The sequence below is a fragment of the Podarcis raffonei genome, chromosome 5 (genome assembly GCF_027172205.1).
Source record: "Podarcis raffonei isolate rPodRaf1 chromosome 5, rPodRaf1.pri, whole genome shotgun sequence".
Classification (NCBI taxonomy): Eukaryota; Metazoa; Chordata; class Lepidosauria; order Squamata; family Lacertidae; genus Podarcis; species Podarcis raffonei.
Genome location: NC_070606.1, coordinates 74406425 through 74430685, shown reverse-complemented (window position 1 = coordinate 74430685; position 24261 = coordinate 74406425). Strand labels below are relative to the sequence as shown.

General features: G+C 44.1%; 1 protein-coding gene across 6 annotated transcripts in view; it reads left to right on the top strand.

Annotated features, from left to right (window-relative positions):
* The window catches only part of ATR (ATR serine/threonine kinase), a 53983-nt gene extending 33749 nt beyond the window's left edge, over window positions 1-20234 (top strand). For all 6 annotated transcript variants that reach the window (XM_053390174.1, XM_053390177.1, XM_053390176.1 and 3 more), the window contains 18 exons: window positions 6164-6255; window positions 7453-7544; window positions 7725-7902; window positions 8959-9135; window positions 9850-10009; window positions 10656-10835; window positions 11389-11531; window positions 11740-11837; window positions 12081-12313; window positions 13001-13135; window positions 14126-14326; window positions 14615-14758; window positions 16016-16166; window positions 17196-17352; window positions 17574-17727; window positions 18706-18857; window positions 19195-19300; window positions 19810-20234. In XM_053390174.1, the coding sequence (XP_053246149.1) occupies window positions 6164-6255; window positions 7453-7544; window positions 7725-7902; window positions 8959-9135; window positions 9850-10009; window positions 10656-10835; window positions 11389-11531; window positions 11740-11837; window positions 12081-12313; window positions 13001-13135; window positions 14126-14326; window positions 14615-14758; window positions 16016-16166; window positions 17196-17352; window positions 17574-17727; window positions 18706-18857; window positions 19195-19300; window positions 19810-19983 (2727 nt within the window). In that variant the 3' untranslated portion in view covers window positions 19984-20234. The remainder of the gene's footprint in view (window positions 1-6163; window positions 6256-7452; window positions 7545-7724; window positions 7903-8958; window positions 9136-9849; window positions 10010-10655; window positions 10836-11388; window positions 11532-11739; window positions 11838-12080; window positions 12314-13000; window positions 13136-14125; window positions 14327-14614; window positions 14759-16015; window positions 16167-17195; window positions 17353-17573; window positions 17728-18705; window positions 18858-19194; window positions 19301-19809) is intronic.
* The last annotated feature ends 4027 nt before the right edge of the window (window positions 20235-24261 follow it).

The window sequence follows — 24261 nt, the reverse complement described above, 5'->3', positions numbered from 1 at the left end:
TCCCTGCGTCGCTCTGCTGGAAGTTGACCTGGCAGGAGAGCAGAGCTGCAGCGGTCCCGTCCGTGTGAGATAAGGGATAAATCAAGTCCAGAGACAGTTCGGTTCTTATCTCTAAAAGCGTTTATTTACAAGGCAATAAATCCGTCCGAAACTTCCGACATCTCCGTGCTATTCCAATAGCACACACGCAGCTTCTGTGTCGAGCTGCTGCTCAGTGAGGAGTCAGAGCAAGTCTGGAAGCAGAGAGACGCTCTGCGTCACTGCTCTGCGACAGGCTCCTCCTTCTACTCCCCCTCCTTTTCTTCCCAGACACAGGACACCACGGAGTTCTGACCCTGTCAGTTCCAAACTCCACACCCCCTCTTGTCCTGCGTCTGGGGACAGTAGCCATCAATGCTTTCCCCATACACAGACCCTCACAGAACTCCTCGTGCTTCTGGAAGGTTAATGGTTTTGTGAAACCATCAGCGAGGTTCTTTGTTGAGGGACAGTATTTCAGAGCAACTAGCCCCTCATGAACGCTCTGACATACATTCTGGAAACGTATGTCCAAATGTTTGGTCCTCGCCTTGAATTGCCCTGTCTCAGCTAATTTAAGGCATGGTTGATTGTCTTCATGCACCACAACGGGCAGACAATTCTCTTCACAGATTTCCTCGACCAAACACACATAGAACTCCAGTTCTCTGCAAACCTCTGATAGCGCACTGAACTCAGCTTCAGTAGATGAAAGCGCTATGAGACTTTGCTTCCGGGACCTCCACCCAATCACTGAGTCCCCAAACTTCACCACTAGGCCTGACACTGACTTGCGGTCCTCAAGGTTAGCCCAATCCGAATCCACCCAGGCGGTCAGCTTAACATCACCCTCAGCTGACATCTTGAGGCAAAAGTCTTTGGTATCTTGCAGGTAACGTAGCACCCGCTTAACACCATTCCAGGCCTGCACACTAGGACTTGAAGCCTCTCTACTGAGCAGATTGACAGCAAACGCTATGTCTGGTCTGCTCCACTGTGACAGATACAACAGACTACCCAGAGCTGACTGAAAGAGTTCAGTGTTTTCGAATACCACGCGTTCTACTTGCTGACACTCTTTCACGTACCCAGTCTCCATGGGTGATCTGGCACCTGCACAATCAGACATCCTGAACTTCTCAAGCAACTGCTCAATCTTACCTTTCTGGAGAAGCAAAAAGCTTCCATCACTTGCTCTTGCGATTTCTACGCCTAGATAGGACTTGACATCTCCAAGTTGCTTCAGCTTGAACCGCTTACCAAGCTCCTTAGCAAACTTCTCCACCTGTTCACTTGTCCTTGCCATCAACAAGATGTCATCAACAAACACCTGTGCCACTTGCTGTTGCAAGCCTGAATCTCTAATGTAAAGACAACTGTCTGCAAGAGATCTCTTAAAACCTAGCTTTTCTAAGGCTTCATGTAGGCACATATTCCAATTCCTGGCAGATTGGCGTAACCCATAGATGGATTTGTGCAATCGCCACACGACGCCTGGCTCACTGACTTCAAACCCTGGAGGAGGACGCATGTACAACTCCTCCTGGAGATCTGAGTTCAGGTAGGCGACATCTACATCAAAATGGTTCACCTTCCAACCTCTCTGTGCTGCTATTGCCAACAGCATTCTCAAAGTCTCCGCCCTTGAGGTCGGCGAATAGACCTCTGTGAAGTGGACTCCGCGTCTCTGTGTGAATCCACGCGCCACTAACCTCGCTTTGTACTGTGGCTCTCCTGCTTCTGTGGGTTTAAGACGGTAAACCCATCTGCAGCCAACAGCTTGCTGGTTAGCCGGCAGCTGTGTGAGTGAGAACACTCCAAGAGACTCCATTGAGTTCATCTCCTTCTGCATCGCCTCATGCCATTTGCTGGCTTCTTCCCGAGGCAACTTCTGAACATCCTCAAAGGATTCAGGTTCACATCTAGCCACACCAACCCAGACACTCGTGGCTTCATACCTTTCAGGTGGCTTCCCTTTGGTTGATCTTGCTGACCTCCTCAGCGTGAATTCTGGAACTGCGCCTGATTCACCTGGATCAACCCTCCTATCCTCTATGTCAGAATCATCCCCCTCTGACCTGCTGCGCTGTTTAGGGCGAACAGCTGGTCCTGCTGGCGAGGATGGTTCACTCCTTGGCTCAGACTTGACAGAGACCTGTGGAGGGGTCCTGGGACTCCCTTTTGGAGAGACACGAAGCCTCTCCCTTGGAGATCCCGGCTCTGGACTCTGTGGCTGTGGACTGTGCACCTCAGCAACAGGTTCAGCCTCACCCTCCTCTTCCTCATCTGAGTCTACCAGAATATCCGGATTTCCGTGAAGCCGCTTCCACCCACTCTGCTCGCAAAACTCAGCACTGCCGCTAATAAGCAGCCTGGACTGGTTGCCAGTAGGGTATGCGAAGCGCCACGCCTTTGAACCCGGCTCATAGCCTACAAAGATCATCTTCCTGGATCTTGGCTCACCTTTTCTGCGCATGGCCTTTGGAATCAGAACCCAAGCCGTTGACCCAAAAGTGCGCAGAAAATGTACTTTGGGCTTTTTCCCATGAAGCAGAAAATACGGTGTGTCTCCTACACTGGAATTGAACACTCTATTCTGCAGGAAGCAAGCTGTCCTATAACTCTCAGCCCAAAAGCGCTGTGGCAGACCCGAGTCTGCCAGCATAGCATTCGCTGACTCCTGTAGCGTGCGAAACTTCCTCTCTGCAACCCCATTCTGTTGCGGAGAGTGGGGGGCCGTCAGTCGATGACTGATACCCTTCTGCCTGAAGAACGATTGCAGCGCAGAACCTGTAAACTCCCCCCCCCTATCGGACTGAAAGGAAATTACTTTGGTAGAGAACCGTAGCTCTACTGCTGTGATCCAATCCCTGATCAGTGCAGCTGCCTCTGACTTCTGTTGCAGCGCAAATAGCCACGCATGTTTTGTAAAATCATCAACCAGAACTAGAACCCACTTAGATCCAGCTAACGAAGGTGTCGGCATGGGTCCCGACAAATCTGCATGGACAAGCTCAAAGGGTTTACTGGTTTTCCTCTCAGACCTGGGATATGAGCATGTTACGACCTTTGATTGCTTACAGGCTTGACAATCTAGGTATTTGTCACATGCTTTGAACCTGCACCCAATGGTGTTGTCTGTGGCCTTCTTCACATATGACCACCCTGCGTGTCCAAACCTGCGATGCCATAAGTGTAAACAATCATGGTGTGGTGGGACATTTGCACACTGCCCTTGGGCATCTTCAATGGACTCTCCACTAGCCCCATTTTCCACCAGCCCCATTTTCCCACCAGCCCCATCTTCAATGGGCATCTCGACCAGAAAGAGCGTGCCTCTTCTCTGGACACTGTGGATCTTCTTCCCATTCCTGTAGAAGGAACACACATTGTTAGAAAACAAAACATCAAACCCAGCAGCCATAAGGGCTGGCACACTTAAAAGAGAGTGGGCAAGCTCTGGTATCACAAAAGCTTCTACCCAATGATCTATGAAAGAGCAATAAAGAAGACCAGTTTCAGTTAGCGGTCTTTGAGACCCATCTGCTAAAGTAACATAGCGTCCAGTTTTAACTGTCTTGCAGTTCCTCAGAAGCCCTCTAGAGGTCACAAGACAATGAGTGGCTCCGGAATCGATCACGAGAGATAAAGAGTGTCTCTGGTTATTTTCCACAGATGCCATGGCGTTGCTTGCACTCCCATCGGTTGCCATGGCCACAGCCTCTCCCCGGCTAAGGCTCTTGTCTTTTCTCAGAGACGCCATCGCAGCTGTGAGGTGATAAGACGCCTTGTCTTTGTTTTTCTCCTGGCCTGCTGCTTTCCCACGTCTATGCTGAGAAACCTGCTTTGTTGACATTCCACGCCGGCCAGTGTCCTTGGTAGCCTGGGCCTCTAGCGGATGCTTCCCAGCGCTGTTGGACGTCGTCACAAAGCACAAACAACTTTCGAAGCCTTTCGCTTTCTCAGAGCTCTTGGAATGGCCTGCCTGGCCTGCCCCCCCACTGCCTTTTGGGGTGCAGCCTGCGCTCTCTTCCACAGCTCTCAGCTGCTCTCCAGCACACAGAGGTGTCGAAGCATTGCAACAGCTTCCCGGAACAGCCCCCTCTGGGCTTGCTCCCTCTGGGCATCCTCTAGCCCCCTCTGATGTGGCTCCCACTCCGGCCTGGAGCTTGCTCCCTTGGCCCTCGGCTTCGTCTCGGCCCTTGGCTCCTGCTGAGCCTTCGCACAGACTCCTCAGCACCTGCCAAGCGGCCTCAGCCGATTTAACGCCCTCCAGGTGGGGCAACAGCAAAGCGTCCACACTTGCTTTCAGCAGGCAGAGCTCTCTCTGCTCTCTCTCACTCTGCAGAGCAGTAGCTTGCATGGGTGGGGCCGGCTCCTTCTGGACTGGACTCCAGAGCCCTGTGGCCACAAACCACCCCCTTGCTCCTCTTGACCAGGCCTCCCAGTTGGCCCCATTCAGCCTCTCACCGGGGTAGCTCTCTTGGCTCTGCTGTGCCTGTGCAGCAGCCATTCTTCCTCCCCCCCGGGGCTTCAGCGTACTCACAAGTTTGCCAGCGCGCCGGACCTCCGAAGCAGCCGTTCCTTCTGGCTCTTGGCTCCGCTCTCCGGCACCTCCCTTCTGCCCTTGCCTGGCAGGAGATTACAGCAACACGTCGCTGGCAGCCTTCTCCCTTCTCACACTTGTCAGGAAACGCGATACGTCCATAACCTTTGCATAAATCAAACCCCTGCGTCCAGTCACACTTCCCTGCGTCGCTCTGCTGGAAGTTGACCTGGCAGGAGAGCAGAGCTGCAGCGGTCCCGTCCGTGTGAGATAAGGGATAAATCAAGTCCAGAGACAGTTCGGTTCTTATCTCTAAAAGCGTTTATTTACAAGGCAATAAATCCGTCCGAAACTTCCGACATCTCCGTGCTATTCCAATAGCACACACGCAGCTTCTGTGTCGAGCTGCTGCTCAGTGAGGAGTCAGAGCAAGTCTGGAAGCAGAGAGACGCTCTGCGTCACTGCTCTGCGACAGGCTCCTCCTTCTACTCCCCCTCCTTTTCTTCCCAGACACAGGACACCACGGAGTTCTGACCCTGTCAGTTCCAAACTCCACATAATAAGCAATGCAGTTGCATCTGATTTAGTATGTATCCTAGAGAATGACACAACCAGCATATATTTTGTAGCTTTGTTTGTCACTGGAGAACCATAGTAAAAATCAAGCCAATGCTTAGCCCCTCTACCTTTTTCTGCATCTAAGCCTAAATTCATAGCCATTGTAAACTAACTACAACAATCATGCATTCTTCCCGTTTTATCCTGTCTCCACTTGCTCTAATGTCTCCCTTATGCAATTCCCTGGACGGAAGCCTTTTGAGGCAGGGAATCTATAACTTCATTCTTTGTAAAGAGAAAGCAGGTGTGGGGTTGTGGCTTGGAAGTCCTAGATTTACCGTATTTTCGCTCCATAAGACGCACTTCTTCCCTCCTAAAAAGTAAGGGGGAAAGTGTTATGGAGTGAATGCAGTCTTATGGAGTGAATGCAGGCGGGAAAAGCCCCCAAGAGCCACACACACACTCCGCGTGGCTCTTGCGGACTTTTCCCCCAGGAGAGAGGAGGGACTGACGTGGCCAGTCAGTCCCTTCTCACTCCTCGGGGAAAAGCCAGCAGGAGCCGCGCACCCTTTAAAGAGCGCACGGCTCTTGCTGGCTTTTGTGGGAGGTGGGGGAATTCCCTCCTCAGGGAAAAGCCCCCAAGAGCCGCACACACACTCCACGCGCTCTTTAAAGGGAGCGCTGCTCTTGGGGGAGCCTTAGCCATGCGCAGCCTCTCCTGGGCAGGGGATGAAGACTGTGCAGCAATCCCACTTGCTGTCCTGGCTTCTGGGATTCAGAATATTTTTTTTCTTGTTTTCCTCTTCCAAAAACTATGTGTGTCTTATGGTCTGGTGTGTCTTATAGAGCAAAAATATGGTAAATTGAACCATTTAATTCACTGGGTGATGTTGGACCAGTCACTCTCTCTCAGCATAACTTGCCTCCTCAGGTTGGCTGTGAGGATAAAAAAAGAGGAATGGGGACCACGTTTGCTTGCTTCAGCTCCAGGAGAGATACAAATGTAACATGCAAATGTGTTTTTTCTTTCCTCACTTCTAGATAATTCATTATCACGGTGTGGTGAAGTCTATGTTAGGTCTTGGTCAGTTGTCTACTGTAATCACTCAAGTGAATGGAGTACTTGCAAAGAGGTAATAAGACTGATATGTTCTTTGTTATAAAATATAAAGTATGTTCCATTGCTCAAATGATGGAAAGCTTTATATGCTAACCTCTAACGGTCTGGTGCAGATATAATGCTAGTTAGCTGAAATACTCATTCTCTTCCCACCTCTTTACTGTTGTTTCCCTCAACCGTGGATTTAGTAGTCGCCAACCTACTTTAGTGAATGCAAACCAGACCCTGAAGTAAGTTAAGAAACCTCACATGGCTGAGGTTCTAGGGAACCATCCATATCTCTGCACAGTATTACATGGGGAATAGTCTGTGAGTCATTCAGGGAGCAAGGTCTGGTGTGTGCATCTAGTTTGCCAGGAGGCAGACTTGTTCTTCCCGCTCCCACTGTCTTCCCAGAAATGCCTTTTTGAGAAATGTGTTCCTGACCAGGTATCTAGTACCTTGGATCCTGAACGCCTTGGTACTCGGACGTTTTGGCTCCCAAACCCGGCAAACCCCGAAGGGAGTGTTCCGGTTTGCGAACGTTCTTTGGAACTGGAACGTCTGACAGGGGCTTCTGCAGTTTCTGATTGGCTGCAGGCCGTGCTTTGGTTTCCGAACGTTTTGGAAGTCGAACAGACTTCTGGAACAGATGCCATTCTACTTCCAATGTACGACTGTATCCCATTTCCAAATAGGAAAATAGGAGAAGGGTACCATGCCTCTGCCTATAAACAAAAGAAAAATAGGAACTGTGAGGTTGCATGCTCCTCCCCTCCTTTGATGCTGCTGTCTCTTCGCAGCCATAATCAGGATTCCCTCTTAACCAAGATACATGGCTGTTTTCATAGATAGGAGGGAACTTTCATTAGCAGCAACTCAGGTTAATGGGGTCAAACCACTGTTAAAGGACTGCAGGGGAAGACTTAAAAGCCATTAGGACACAAGTTAGAGTCCTGTTGGATCAGACCAGAAGCTCATCTTATTGAGCAGCCTGTTCTCGTGGTGGTAACCAGATGTCTGGTGGAAACCCACAACCTTTCCATCAGCAGAAGGACAATTGGATTCAATTCCTACAGAAAAAAATCACACAAAGGAGCAGCTTGAATAATTCTCTCTCTCTCTCTCTCTCTCTCTCTCTCTCTCTCTGTGTGTGTGTGTGTGTGTGTGTGTGTGTGTGTCTTTCTCTGTATTCCGTGTACTGACCTAAGTTTGCTTTTTACCTTCCTAGGCCTGAATGGACTTCTGAATTAAACATGTACAGAGTGGAGGCCGCCTGGAAACTGACACAGTGGGATTCTCTGGAAAATTACATAGCTGCAGGTAGCTATTTAGAACAAATGCCAAGATGGTATTTATTAGGCTGATGCTGGATAACTTTTTAATTTAAGCAAATATCAGATCTAAAGTAAAATAATAATAATAATCTGTATTGTGTCACTGCTGGATTACATTGAAATGAAAAAGTGCTTTTTACTTTCTTTCTTTCTTTCTTTCTTTTAGATGAAAAGTCAAATACATGGAGTGTTAGGCTTGGACAGCTGTTACTCTCGGCCAAAAAGAAAGATGCTACCCGGTTCTATGAAACTTTGAAAGTTGTTCGAGCAGAGCAGATAGTTCCTCTTTCGGCAGCGAGTTTTGAAAGGGGGTCATATCAGCGAGGTTACGAATATATTATCAGGTGCAGCTTCCATTTTGCATGTTCAGTCTCTCGAAGCGTCAGATACTAGTTTAGCCTTTCATTTCGTGCACTGGGGGACATTTTTTGCTGAAACCATAATGCACATTTTTGACAGTGCTCATTTGGGATAACTAGGCTTTTTCTTACCCATCTTGTTCCTGCTTCATGCAAGGCAAGCATTCCAACATAGAAAATTTACCCATGCATTTTAAAAACCTTATTGGTGCCATGGCTATGGTCAAAAGGAGAGGTAGCCAACCTGGTGCCCTCCAAATGTTGCTTGTACTACAACTCACATCAGCTCCAGCTAGCCTAGGCAGTGGCTGGAGAAGATGAAAGTCGCAATTTTTCCCCTCCCGAAAGCTTTCACTTTTATCATAACTTCTGGAGAAGAGGAAAGGATATAAGATTTTTCGCAATATTGCACTAGTTTTTAGGCATCTTCCTTACACTACAGTTGTGGCGGGGGAAGCAAAATGTTAGCAGGATTTTTCCATTTGGCATCCTGATGATAAATTCACATTGTGTATTTTGAGCATTCAGTGTGCTTTGAATACATCTTGGTAACCCTCTGGGGTGGATTAATAGTATTAGTCCTTCCATCCCCATCTGCTTTACAGGGACACAGAGAAAGAGGCTTTGCATAGAACCATCTAGTGTAGGAGTTGAGAACCTGTGCTCCTCCAGATGTTGTTGGACTACAGATCCCAGCATTCCTGCCCGTTGTTCATGCTGGTTTAGACTGATGGGAGTTGTAATCCATGAACATCAGGAAGGCCACAGGTTCCCCGACCCTGATACAGAGATCTTCTAGATCTGAGATTTGTATCTGGTAATCCCAGGTTGCTTGTGCTAGGTCTTCCAGGTCATTTCAGGATGTCCAGACACCAAAGTGTATCAGTAGTTCTCTTGTGCGTAGAGGAGACTATGCATACCACTGCCAGAAGGGGTTCTTGTTAGATTACTGAGGGAATTGTTCATGCAGACAGTGAAACAGAATGAAAACACATGGCACTGTGTTGCTTATCAAGCTGATTTTGTTTTGTTTAACTGCAGGCTACACATGTTGTGTGAGTTGGAGCACAGCATTGGATCAATCCTTCAGCAACCTGATAGTGATTATGGTAAAGATTCTCTGAACTGGTGTGCTCGCATAGAAATGACGCAGAACTCGTACAGGGCAAAAGAGCCCATCCTGGCACTTAGACGGGCTTTGCTCAGCCTCACTAAAAGGTGAAACCAGGCTTATTTTGTGTGCTTTCTATCCTGAAACTTGAGTTTCTGCTCTCTCCAAGTGAGATATTGGCTAAAATTGATTGAAATGTCATATTTAAACAAAAAGAATCCCACTACCAATTCCTTCTAAAACACACAAGCATATCTGTTGAAAGAAGCTTGGGTGTGTCCAAGGTGTAGCTATTTCATTTAAGCTTTGCAACTACATATGAAGTGAAAATTAAGCTTCATGGTTGAGTGAGGATTAGAACCTTAGGTCTGTTACACCAAATTGGGCCGTAATTTTTCAGTATGTCCCGAGTCTACTGATCCTAAGTAAGATGTATTTATTCACATTGCTTGTAATGCAGACATTTGTGTTCCTAGCTAGAGGCAGCTTTGCAGGGTGAGAATGATCCAGAGTGTCTTAATGTTAGAGCTATCAAATATAATGTCATGTTGCAAGTCACCATGTAAATAATACTATGTAGTAGGTAGAACTCTGATGAATAGGATGACTCATAGGGGAAGATGCACAGGAACCAAAGCTTTATTTTAAACCAGTAGCTTGAATGAGGCTTGATAGCTAACAGTTAGCATGAACAATCGTCTTTTAAGATTGGCTAAATTTGTGGAACTGCTTCCACAAACTCGGCATCTTTGGTACCTATTGAACACCTTTCACAAGCAGTTCCTTTGATTTTTTTTTTAACTTAGTTTATATTTTTACAGAAAGGGTTACAGTGAGCAGATGGGAGAATGTTGGCTCCAAAGCGCTCGAGTCGCCCGGAAAGCGGGTCATCACCAAACAGCATATAATGCCCTCCTCAATGCTGGTGAATCCAAGTTATCTGAGCTATATGTAGAAAGAGCAAAGTGGCTGTGGTCCAAGGTAAGGAAGTTAAATAGAATAAAGCCTGCTGTCATGACACTAAGGTCGGACCCTTCTTTGTCAGTGGGTGAGGCTGGGGATTCAGAAAAGGTGAGGGAATTGCCCTTGAGGCCAGCCCCAGATGGATATAATACACCAGAAGTACATACACAAGTCTGTTGTGCCAGTGGTCCACAGTGGTTCTGATGCCATCGTCTGACTCCAGCTCAGAAGCTCACAGTCTCCTCCACTCCATCAGAGCTGTTGACTGCTAAAGCAGACTGGTCTTCTTTTAAAATGAAGCATCTCCTCTTTCCAGAGATGGAGCCAGCTGCTGAAATGCAACTGCATCCTTATTTAAGGTTCAGCCGAGGATGGTTGCTGCTGAAGCAGCGTTCAAGCTCTGTCACTGAAGCCTCGCCTTCATACAGCTGAAGACAATCCCTCAAAGCAAGAGTGTATTCCTCCGTGCATAACTGCGTGGAGCAAACAGAACATTTTATAGAAAGGTGTACAACTTGGAAATAAATAAGTGAGGCTTCTTCTATATGTGAATTTATGGGCACATATCTGTAACACTCTGGGTCATGATTTATTTACAGGGTTCCCGCTTTGTAAAATTCAGAAAACGAATGCTAACTTATTGGTAATGGTTTTTCTTTTTTAGGGGGACGCTCATCAAGGTCTTATCATTCTTCAGAAGGGCGTTGACTTATGTTTTCCAGATAACCAAGTACCACCTGACACTAAAAGTAAACTTATTCATGGGCAAGCCCTGTTGCTAGTGGGAAGATTTATGGAAGAAACTGCCAACTTTGAGAGTAATGCCGTAATGAAAAAATATAAGGTAAGCACTAAACTTAGAGCATTTACGTACTATATTGTAACATGTAGAGATGTAGTAAAGGCGTGTTGAATTATATGATGTTGCTTTTTAGTTATTTGTGTATTTTTTCTAACTTGTACTTTGTAGGACATTCTTCAAACATAACTGACTGAGGAATTATATCCAGCATTATGCAAATTGAATGCAATATGCACAGTCCAGTTTTCATTTCTGCTCTTCCTCACTGCCAGTCCTCTGCACCTCTAAAAAAAATGCTGGCAGAGGTGTCCAAACACTGTGGGGTACAGTGGATTGGGGGGAGGGAGTCACCTAATATTGGGATGGAAGAATTTTCCACCCCTCATGCAAGGTTCCCGGTTTTCGGATGATACTCCCCTCTCTGTCGTCCACTGTAGCTCCATAAGACATAACCCTGACCTTCTGGAAATACTTTTTTGGCGTTCTAGGCGACTACAAGAGGGAAGGAGGAAGGGAAGCTCAGTTGCACTGGTACAACCGAAGATTCTTAATTCTAACTATTCATTTCTAACTCCCTTCCCATTTTTCCCCCCAGGATGTTACTACTTACTTGCCAGAATGGGAGAATGGACACTTCTACCTTGCCAAATACTATGATAAAGTGATGCCTACAGTAACAGAAAACAAGATGGAAAAACAGGGAGAACTGATTAAATATATTGTTATTCACTTTGGAAGGTTAGAAGGCACAGTTGCTGTTCAGTTGGTGCACTTAGCTATATTTGGTTATGTACATTAAATATCTGTCACTATGTAGCAGATGGCTTGGGGTTGTGTTGTAGTAGGAGTGTGTACACAGCCTTAGTATGGGTTATGGGATTAAAGAACCGTTTATATCATTTACAATTTTCCTATTAAAGATTACATGTCAGCATTTTACTTTCAGATCCTTACATTTCGGAAATCAGTTCATCTACCAGTCGATGCCAAGAATGTTATCTCTGTGGCTTGACTTCGGAGCTAAAGCATATGAATGTGACAAAGGTAGGAATTTTTTATATTAAAAAAACACACTGTTTCTACATTATCTAGAGACATTTTTTTTCTTTTTTTATACTAATTGCATTAGTTTCTGTATTCTGGACCTGGATGGTCCAGTTGGAGTGACCAGAAGTGAATTGGTATTGACTTTATGATATGTGCCATGATCCTTGAAAAGTAAATATCAGTGAAGATTTTCCAGATCCTCATAGCAAAATAAGGATTGTTTTACATCTTATCATCTAGGTAGTCGTCATGATCGTGCACAAATGAAAAACGACTTGGCTAAAATCAACAAGGCGATTACAGAGCACACCCAACTTTTGGCTCCTTACCAGTTTTTGACGGCTTTCTCTCAGCTGATTTCCCGAATCTGCCACTCCCATGATGATGTCTTTGTTGTTCTTATGGCAATCATTGCAAAGGTTTTTGTAACTTACCCTCAACAGGCAATGTGGATGATGACTGCTGTATCCAAGGTAACTTGATAAATACAGTTGCATCTCTCTCTCTCTCTCTCTCTCTCTCTCTCTCTCTCTCTCTCTCTCTCTCTCTAGCTTTCTGTCTCCAAACAGAACAGCCAGTTCATTTTTCAGATACATGAGCAAATTTTGCGTGTGTGGAGTTGCCGCTTTCTTTAAAGGGTCCCTCATGCACAATGGTTTTAATATACTAGATTTCCAGTCCCTCTTTAATTTTCTAATCAAATATCGTTTTCTTAACTAAAAGCAGAGGAAGCTGCAGTTAGGTCAGTTATTCTGAGTATTTTGAAACTGCATGACAGGTCGACTTCATTTATTTTAAATTTTTTATCCCAGGCAATCACCCTTCTAGACATTGAGCTAGCACGGATCTGCTTAGCTGCTTTATAACCATCCTCATAGGCCCTTATTTGAAGCCATGTTGTCTCACTCATACGTAATATTTGCATCTCATGAGGGCTCATCTGGGGCCTATGTTAGTGTTTTTAAGATGCCAGGCAAATAAATGTTGGTTTTCCCAGTCTTTTAACATCTATAGCTTACTATTTCTGCTGTGCTGGTTTTTAGTACTGCCTTTAATTGTTCTAAACTGACGTCCTGTGGTGTTGTTGTAAAACCACCCTGGAACTTTTGAATTGAAGAGTGATACAGAGATATTTGAAATGAACTCTTTCTTTTTTGTAGTCCTCCTACGCAATGCGTGTGAACAGATGCAAGGAAATCCTCAACAAAGCTATTCACATGAAGGCATCTCTGGGAAAGTTTATAGGGGATGCAGCTCGCCTGACAGATAAACTCCTAGAGCTGTGTAACAAATCGGTAAAGTTTATTCCGCACAGAAGTTGCTCCTTTCCCATAGTTTAGCGTTGCTAATCAGATTTAAAGGATTCTTCTGCTTGGTGAAACAAGAATGTACAATCTGATGTTTTTTTTCTGGAGGAGGCCCCAACTTCCTGGAGCAGATATGGGGTACTGCTGCAGGACAGGTGCTGCAGAATTTATTCCATCAACGGTGTCAGTTCTGCTGGGAGATAGATACTGTTGGACTTTACCTACAACATTATTATCGTGCTACTTGACACTTGAAGATAATAATTTAGTTTCAATCCTAAGCCCATTTGCTTGGTAGTAAACCCTATTTAACCCAATGGGACTTACTTAGGAGTGGATAGGGTTAGGATTGCTGCCTAAGACGATTTATAAAGATGAAAATGCTAGGTTACATTTCCCCGAGGCTTCAAAATCATCATTTCAAAGTGATCAGATTTTCAGTAACTTTATTGGTTTTAATAAAGACATAATTGATAAATAAGCACACTTTGGTATTAAGAGGTCTTTGATCAGCTATGCTCAGTGCTTTTTTCTAAAAAAAATGGTTGGGGGGGTACTCTTATTTTGAGTAAATCACCATTTTATAGTTCAAATCGTGGGAAATAAATACAGTAAATGGACAAAAGTACAAAGATTCACAAAATGTTTAGGGGTATGCGTACCCCCGTCTTCCCCCAGAAAAAAAGCACTGGCTATGCTTATTGTTGTACTGACTAAAAAAAAAAAAAAAATTCAGCTGTTTGCTTGGTTTTCCTTGCACAGTTTAATTATTGCATTGAGGTTAGTTCTGACACAAGGAACTCCCCTGAACATAGTTTGTGGAAATGAAGTTCAGTCCCATTTCACAAAAGGGAGGGAAGAATTGGAAATATTCCTAACTTGTGAAATAAAAGTTGTAAATGGAAACTGTTAAGAGTGTCGGTATCTTTTAAGTATTTACCTTATCCTTTGAGTAGTGTGCATTAACTTTTTTCCCAGGTTGATGGGAGCACCTCCACATTAAGCATGAACATTCATTTCAAAAGTCTCAAAAAGCTGATAGAGGAGCAGACATTTAGTGAAATCCTTATTCCTTTGCAATCGGTGATGATACCTACTCTGCCTTCGGCTCCTGGCACACATTCGAATCATGATCCTTTTCCTGGGTGTTGGCCTTACATCGCTGGCTTTGGTGACACAGTGAGTATTAAGGTTCTGTGTTTAAATATATATTGATGCAAGTTAGCTCTTTAACATACAGTAAATTACTTGGCTGCAGAAGTGAATAGCAGAAAAGAAATAGAGGGGAAAGGGTCTTTGATAAGGGGAAGGATGAACTGGAGCCCTGAGGAGCTTGTCTGGATAATCAGTATACATTTATGGACCGATGTAAAGTTTTAAGATGGTTTGGGTTAGGTGTAGATTTCAGCAAGAGAATACATTAAGCATTTTTTTTCCATGCTAAATTGTTGCTGTCTTTTTCTTTAGGTTGAAATCCTTTCCTCTCTTCAGAAGCCCAAGAAGATTACTTTAAATGGTTCCGATGGGAAGTCCTATATCATGATGTGCAAGCCAAAAGATGACCTAAGAAAGGACTGTCGACTCATGGAGTTCAATTCCCTGATAAATAAGGTTCTTTCACTCTTTAAGTGTGTTTTGCAAAGCTGGATGTTGGCAGTCCAGCTAACCTTTTTCACCCCCTTACTTTCCATTGGGGCTTTGTAGGAGTATTGCCTCATTAATTGCCCCCCCAATCATGAATTAATAAAGAAATAAAATTTTATTCCCAAAAAGGAGAGACTTGAAACAATACAATATACTGTTTGCTATATCAACTATAGCGACCATTTATGATATTTATTCAGGAACCCTCCTCCAGACTCTTTACTTTTGCAGTACAGTTGTACCTTGGATCCCGAACACCTTGGTACTTGGATGTTTTGCCTCCCAAATGTGAGTGTTCTGGTTTGCAAATGTTCTTTGGAACCCGAATGTCTGGCGGGGCTTCCTGCAGCCAATCAGAAGCCGTGTTTTGGTTTCCGAACGTTTTGGAAGTGGAACGGACTTCCGTTCCGGAAGTCCGTTCAACTTCCAAGGTACGACTGTACTGAGAATTCTTCATTGCTAGGCATCGATGTGTGCATGCATGTACGCATAAAAGACCCTTGAAGCATCCAAATCATAAATGAGCAATCTTGACCATTTTAATTCCAGTAGCCACAACCTTTCAGACGTTGATATTTTTTATACAGAGCAAGTGTTTGGTCCAAGGATATGAGAAGAAAGTGAAACCTCTGTATCTGTTTTCATAACTCTTAATACCCCATGGGCTTAGTCTAGAAGGCAACACTTAATTTCTATCTAGCTTTCCTTTTCTGAAAATGCCAAAAAAATTAAAAATCTCATCCTCTGATGTCACATACCATCCTGACCACTCTGACAACTCTTGGCTCACAGCAATCATCTGATATGCCAACCGTTACTGAGGAAGGCAGATGCTGATACATGTAACTAAACAGTTTGAGATACTGTACATACTATTTTTCTTATTTGTACAACTATAATAAAGAACTATGGGATGGATCCCAGCCATTGCCAGAGTCCAGCAAATATTTCAGCTAAGGTCCTTTTCAAATGTGACATTGGGTATGTGGTGGTGGTTTCTTAAGCTGTACAGGGTTATCTTTAGTTAGCCTCCATGAATTGCTGCTGCCTACTTCACATTACTTTAGAACACCATCTATGTATGCCCTTTTTGGCAGAAGAGAGTAGCATGGAATAGCTGGAAGAGAATGAAATATATAGGGGTGGGTATGAGTGAGTGTGTGATTTTATTTATATGGTATATATGGCATTAGTCTTATGGTTGGTGATATGTTTCTTCCATAGTGCTTAAGAAAGGATGCCGAGTCACGAAGGAGAGAACTCCACATCCGAACCTACGCTGTTATTCCTCTGAATGAAGAATGTGGAATAATTGAATGGGTGAACAACACTGCTGGCTTAAGAAATATCCTGATCAAATTATACAGAGAGAAAGGTAGGAAACAAAAGCCCTTTTTAAATGGGGGAAAAATATATGTCTGTGAGTGACAACAGAAGATGTGGAAGGGAGAGTGTCGAATGTTACACAATCCTTCAAAATATGTCATGTTGGTCTCCCATGCTCTGATTAGTATACAGCGGCTGCGTTTTCACATAATGGTAAGCAATAAACTATAGCTTGCTACACATCAAAGTGTGCCTACTTTTTTCCTCCCTACTAGTGCTGAACAAAAACCAGCTACAATACTTTGTTTACGGTTGTGCCCAGATCAGGGATCATATTTGCTTTACTCCAAACCAAACCATGATGATAAGCCATGGTTTGTTCCTGGCTTACCTGTTGTGGTTTGAGCAAAACAAGCCACGACTTGGGATTTCAGGTCCCACCAGCTGCGAGCAGCAGCTGCATTGTTGACATCATGTGATGTCTCTGAGCGTGAGACAGGAAGTCTCTGCCTTTTCTCATTGTAACCGGAGAGTGACTGAGTGTTACTTTCGCTTCTGAGTTGAAGCTTGAGTCGAGTCGGAGACTCTTGTGTTATGCTGCTCAGGAGAGCAGTCATGTTTGTACAGTCTAAATAAAGTAGTTGAGTAGACTACGGACTGTCTCTTTCTTCTGTGATGAGATGCCAGAAGAAGGCGAGTGTGCACCTCTCAGGAGGGAGGGGTCGCTTATCACCGGTCTCTCTGGACTGAGGGAGAATTCCAGCCAGAGAGTGACCACCAGAGAGAAACCCCAGTGTCTCAGGAAGTTGGCACCCTTCCCCGGGGGCGTTTTCCCCAACAGACCCCTGGTTTAAACGTTCAAGCTAAGCCAGGGACCTTGCTTTGCTTCCTCCGCATGTGTTTGGGGAGGAGCAGGGAAGGAGCAAAGCAGGTGTGATTTGCTTGTTCACTGAAAGCTGTGGCTTATGGCCTATCAAAAGGTGTAAATGTAGCCTCAGTGTTTACTCAACCTATCATCGCTGACTAGCTTAACTGTATAGCATTAGCTTACTGTGTCTAACTGATTTTTCTTTCATAGGTGTCTACATGACAGGAAAAGAGCTACGTCAATGTATGCTTCCAAAAACAGCACCTCTGTCGGAAAAACTGAAAGTTTACAAAGAAACTCTGCTTCCCCGGCACCCTCCGATTTTTCATGAATGGTTTCTGAGGAAATTCCCTGATCCTACTTCCTGGTCAGTTTGTTGCCCTTTACTATTGCATTTATGTTGCTTTCATGCCAAGGGTTAAAAAGAGAGCCAGTTGTAATGTAGCAGACGCTGTGAAGGCAATAATTTTATTCATCATAGGGATGATGAATGGGATCTTGGTTTCTTTGCCGTGATCAGAAACATTTAAGTAGAAGGGTAAGAAGGCCCAAATAACCATGTGCTCCTATGGTATTTCTTCTTTCTAGGTACAGCAGCAGATCAGCCTATTGTCGTTCCACTGCAGTGATGTCAATGGTAGGGTACATACTAGGGCTTGGTGATCGTCATGGAGAAAATATTCTGTTTGATTCCTTAACAGGTGACTGTGTGCATGTGGATTTCAACTGCCTGTTCAATAAGGTGAGAAACTAAAACACTTCCATTGTCTCAAGTAATTGAAAACAATTTTCCTTTTCAAATGACGTTGCACGGTTCAAAGAAGTTGCACAGCTGAACGCTTGACAAACTAAAGGATTATGTTGGAAGTTACGGCAATATATGGAAGTTACATATATTTTTGTGGCGTCTGCTTGAGGTACTCCTGTAAATGTTTAAGGCAAACTTCACTTCAGAACTTAGCATTACCGTATTTTTCGCCCTATAGGACGCACTTTTTCCCCTCCAAAAATGAAGGGGAAATGTGTGTGCATCCTATGGGGTGAATGCAGGCTTTCGCTGAAGCCTGGAGAGCCCCAGCGCCAGCCCCACAAGGTCGGGGAACAGCGGGGAGGCAGAACGCCACCATCCCGCTCTCTCCCAATGTGGTTTGGAGGCTGACGGCGGGGAGACGCGTGCTTCTCCCCGCCGCCAGCCCCGCAAGCTCCGGGGACAGATGGGAGGCGCAGCGCGTCTTCCCGCTGTCCCCGGACCTGGTCTGAAGGTGGGCGGCGGGGAGAAGAGCGCTTCTCCCCACTGCCGGCCCCACAAGCGCCTGGGGGGAAAATAATTTTTTTTTCTTTATTTCCCCCCCAAAAAACTTGCTGCGTCCTATGGGGCGAAAAATACGGTATATGATGCCAAAAATATTTCGTTTTGGCATCCACCAAATCAGTTGCTAGCAAACAGTCGCTTTATATAGCTTTTACCTGTTTATTATGCTCAGAGAAGATCATGACAAAGCAAAAAGCAAAATACAAAGACATCAACTATAACTATATGTATATGAGATCATTCAAAGTATCTGTTCGCCTTTCAGATTTTACATAACAATATTAAATTTACAGTAGTGTACTGGTTGGTTAAGTTTCGTTGGAATTACAATCTTATGCAACAGTTAATGTGCACCACATGAGAAGGGTAGTCTTACGAAATCCTACAATGAATTATTTTCTTTTGAAGGGAGAAATGTTTGATTTTCCGGAGATTGTTCCATTTCGCCTTACACATAACATGGTCAATGGTATGGGTCCAATGGGGACGGAAGGTCTCTTCCGAAGAGCTTGTGAAGTTACACTGAGACTCATGCGTGATCAGAGAGAACCACTAATGAGGTACAACAACAGATGTGAAAAACTTCATATGCTATCTAACTTTACAATGTGAACTATTTAACCACTGTAAATTCCTAGCCGCACTTTAACTTTTCAGGGTTGGGGGGGGTGCGGCTTATATTTGGGCCAATACGGTACATGCAAGATGCTGTGAGCATTTTGAAGGAAGAGTGAGGTGTAAGTAACAACAACAACAACAAAGTTCTGTTTGTTTAATGATTTAGAATTGCAGAAGTTGAAAGATGTATAAATGATGTTTCTTTCCCACCGAAACTACAACTGCAACTAAATGAATTGTCTTCAACCGTTAACTTTCCTTTGTTTATATGTCATCTAGCGTTTTGAAGACTTTTCTCCATGATCCTCTTGTGGAATGGAGTAAACCAGTCAGAGGCAATACAAAAACCCTTGTGAATGAAACTGGAGAAATTGTCAATGAAAAGGTGACTTGGTGGGGGTGGGGACACCTTAAATACAGACGGGACAGTTAATTCAAATTGTGTACCAAAAATTCAGATTCTGTGCTAAGGAGTCCAACACTTCGGCTACATACACATCGTACATTTAAGATACATGACTCCCCCCTTCACAATAATCCTGGTAGTCTACCCCGTATAGAGCTACAATTCCCAGCACCCTTAACTTCCTAGGATTCTTTAAGGAGTCCATGTGCTTTAAATGTATGGTGTGCATGCAACCTTGGTGTACCAATAAATTATGCAAATTACAGTTGCTTAGTTTACAAGTTCCCTTTTTGAGCCGAATATCTGAAGTGGAGTGCAAGTCAGCATGAGTAACTGGAAGAGAGGAATGCCTGGCAGTAATTAATAAAAATAGCTATTAATGCAACTTTCAGGTGGGGGACAGATGTAACTGCTGCTACTAAAAGATTACCTTCTAGTCTATTAATGCCACCCTTTCGTCAGCTTGACTATTGTTTGCTTGCTTTCAGGCCAAGACCCATGTTTTGGATATAGATCAGCGACTTCAGGGTGTGATTAAAAACAGAAATAGAGTAAAGGGCCTGCCTTTGTCAATTGAAGGACATGTTCACCATCTCATTCAAGATGCAACAGATGAAAACTTTCTGTGCCAGATGTACCTTGGCTGGGCTCCGCATATGTGAATGTCTAGCATTTACAAACGGGTTGCTGTAAAAAAAAAAATGGGGGGGGAGGGTTAGTTCAGGAACACCTGTTTTTTGTTTTTTAAAAAACATTTCCTATCATTTCTACTTCGGTATTTTCTGCTAACACAACTCTGTGTTTCAGTGTGTGATTTTGTTTATATTTCATATTTGTATATAAATGCCACTTGTATTTGAAAAGTCATTTATACAGATTATTAAAGAGCCGAAACCTTTCATTTTAAAAAGTTTGAATGCAGCATTTTAGCTACTCAATATTTTTATCTTTTATCTCTATTAAAAGGGTATGTGCAATACCTAGATTATCTCCGCATTCCACACCTGAAAGGCATTTTTTTAAGTGCCCCAACTACTAAGTTGGGTTAAGTAGTACTAAAGTGTTAATAAAACTGGTCCCAATGTAAACGTTTCTATATTTCAGTTGCAAAATCCTGTTAATGCACAGGATTCTGGATGCTATCTGTGGCAACTTGTTACCATTTTAGCATTCCATACAGCAGATCTTTCCAAACTGCTCATGTTGGTGACACACTTTTTAGACATGCATCATTTCGTAAAACAGTAATTCAGTTTTACTAACAAACTGGAGTTTAAAGTAACCCCTTTCCAGTCCCAGAAGGAGCACAGGGAGCTTTCACGCGACACACCTACACAGGGCAGTCATCACACTAACCCAGGTCAGGTAAGTGTGGCGGTGGGGTAGCAATGGGTAGGACTGGGTGCGCCAGAGCTGCTTGTTGCTGCTGCCAGTGCTGGGCCCAGTGGCAGCCTGGGCCCGACTCTGCAAGACTCAGGGTGACATTTACTCCAGCACGTAGTGGATGTTTGCCTTTGGATGTTGCCAAGGGGCGCAGGCCCTTCGACAGTGTTGGCCCGGCTCTGCAAGGCGCAGGGTGAAATCCACTCCAGCGCCTAGTCAAATGGGGTTGTCTGGTGCTGCTGACTTGCATCTAGTCATGGGTATAATTCATGGTTATTGTAAATGATGGTTGTATCTAACCAAAGTGTACTCAGAATTATTGGTGGAGTCTACTCCACCAATGCTGTATGGCAGAGCTTTTCAAATTGTCATGACACATTAATGCAGTGTTTCCTGACCTGGGGGGTTCTTATTCCAAGGATGGAATAAGACCCCACATTAAACAAAAGTGGTGTGAGAGCTTTCTGAGCTGTGATACTTTGAGAGTTCTAAGAGAAGAGGAGAAAGGGGTTGGCGAGAGATATTTTAGTGTATTATTGGTTTCTATGGAAGCCGCCCAGAGTGGCTGGGGAAACCCAGCCAGATGGGCGGGGTACAAATAATAAATTATTATTAAAATTATTATTATTATAAAGGAGGGCAGAGGCTCAGTTATGTTGACTTCCACTGTCTGAATACCAGTTGCTGGTAGTTCCGCTTTTTGGCCATCTGGTTTGGCCATTGTGAAGGAGTGGATGTTAAGAGTTGCAAGTAGAATCCCTGATTTGGACCTTGAGTAGAGTAGAAATGAATTTGCTCTCCACCACGAGGAGTCTTAAAATGGTTACTTCATATTTTGTAAACATTTGTTTGTAACACATTGCTCTTAAACTGAGGCATCTGATCATAGCCTGCATTTTAATCAAGGCTTATATTTTGATCAGATTCCTGTATTCTAAAAATGAGCTTAAATTCACAAATGTTTCTTTCGAGGCAGGAAACCAGCAGGCAAGGTCTTTGTCAGAGGCCCCTTTGGTTTATTGCGGTCATAAAAAGGCTGAAGAGCAAAAGGTCACTGACCCTACATATTACAGAATATAATTAAGCTGTAATAAAAGCGGCTAAATTAAGAATTAGTAAATAGTAAAAGGTTTTGCCATTTGGCCTCTCAACATACAAAGAGTCATTTGCCTAAAGGTCAAAAGGGTCAAAGCATCTGGCTGGCAGGAGGGGGAGTAAAGAGCCGTTTTTTTAAGCTGTTCCTTGTTCCTTTTAAATTGAGATCCTTTTACTCTGCAAAGATTTCTTTTCCTTTTAAAAGGTTATTTATGTTATGTATAATATGATATTCTGTTGCCTGAATGCAATAAGCATCTAGAAAGTAATAAATGTTAAATTCTTATTTCATAGAATCATAGAAGAGTTGGAATAGACCACAAGGGCCATTGAGTCCAAACTCCTGCCAAGCAGGAAACACCATCAGAGCACTCCTGACATATGACATCCAAAGAAGGAGCTCTTTCATAGATGGTGTGTGAGAAGGTGAACAAAAAGATCTGTTCAGATAAAATTAGAACCATTAGCCATCTGTTTTGCAGGGAATAGGGCAAGAGGGGCCAAAGGTTATCTGGTAATTAAGGTGCCTTGTAGAGGTTAATGGCTACTTGTTTGCCATTTATAAATAGAAGAAAATATAGCTCTCTGTCTCCCATAAAAGGTAATAGGAAATGGGTGTATCTTTTATGATTGGTTCTAGCAAACAGCCAATAGGAATTTCAACCAGGCTGATTGGACAAAGGCAGCCAAAGGGAGGAGAAAGGGGGCTGGATTGAGGAAATATAAGTGCTGGCCATAATGGCAGGAAGGCAGGCCAGAGCTTGGTAACCATATACCACTGTGCCTCTCATTTATTTGTCTGACAAATAAATTATTATTTTAATTTCTCTATTGCTGCGTTGAATATTTCATTCCAGCTAAGCGTTAACCACAAGCAGGGTGCTACAAAACAAGCAAGCAATGCTGTCCAGTCTTTTTAGTCCTTAATATAGTTCACTAAACCTGCCTCTATCTAGTCTGAGAGAGATCCTGAGCTAAACAATCTGTTTGTTTGTTCACCATTGCTGAGCTTAGCCACTACTGCTGCTGCTAGCTCTCCATTGCTAACTTAAGAAGCTGAGTTCTCAGGTTTCACCTTCCTTCTGTGAGACAGTTTTTCCTGTGATGAGTCATCAATTATCCTTAAACACTCTCCTTGCTGTATTTACCTAGAGACAAACCTCTCTTGCCTAATGCAAGCTTTTCTACATAGGTTTTCAAACATTCCTGCATAGCTTTTAAACCTATATCTTTCTTATGCATCAGAAGAAGTAACCTATTGTGCTAAGAATTTTAAGGTCTTAGATACATAATAAATGTACCAACCAAGCACGTACATACATCAGCACAGGAAGACCGACCTGAAACCATTTTTGATTCCCAAACTGACCAAATGTTTTCTCTGCAAGGTCAAAGGAAAATGGAAAAGCCTCCCCATTGTCTTTTCCTTCACAAATCCTGTCTTAAGGGTATGTCTGTGTTTGAATAGGGTGAGCCTGTGACCTGGCTCAGGAACTAAGTATTTATCATTACAAAGTATTTGTCATTACGAAAGACTGGCCAGGCTCTCCAGGGTATCCAATCAAGTAACCTTCCAGACAGGAGATAAACAACGACAGTAGATAAACCACTCAGATTTCTGCTGTAGACCGCCCTTTCTGGGGTGGTCTTGAGCTCCAGGGCAGGGAATTTAAAATATACAGTATAAGAGCAGGCACACCTTGGTTCTGGGTCTTCAACACTATCAAGCAAGGCAAAAGCTGCACTTTCTAAAATTCCTCCTTTTGCACCACTTTTGAAGACAGGAGAGGGGCTTCCCATCTTGGTCTACTCCAAGACAGTGACAGCACCACTCTGGCTTCTCAATCTGCTTCTTGACCACTGTGACCCACTCAGACTTCGCATGAATTTTTAAATGATCTAGCGCAGGGTTTCCGGTTATTTTTCTTGCAGACCTTTTATGCCTTCAGTAGTTGTGTGGCAAGCAGGGGAGAAAACTCTTAAATACTATTTGCAAACAACAGCTCAACTTTTGAGGTCGAAAGTCATTTTACTCCATCCCTTCTTAGACACCTCCCCCCCCCCAGCAGCAAATTAAAGCAGCATATAATTTTTAATGAGATAAATAAAACAAAGGCGGGTAGGAAAAAAGGCCTCCTCTCCACCTTGAGTGTCCGGGAAACTCCGGGCGCATGGCACCACATAGAGATTTGGGAGATTTTCATTTAAAAATAGCTCAGAAACGTTCTTTGAGATTTCGAAAAACAAAACTTTTGCGTCCGGATTTTCACTTTTTGAAATAGGACAACCCTAGCTCCGTACACACAACACACGCTTATCACCGCAGGTTTCGGCAACGCAAGGGCGGCGGCTGCCGGCCCGCAGTTTCCGCGGCTTCCAGCAGGGTGCGCCATTGCGGGGGGCGGGCCTCTCCCCGCCTGTTTTGTTGACCCTCTGACGCAGTGCCGGTCCGCTCTAGGAAC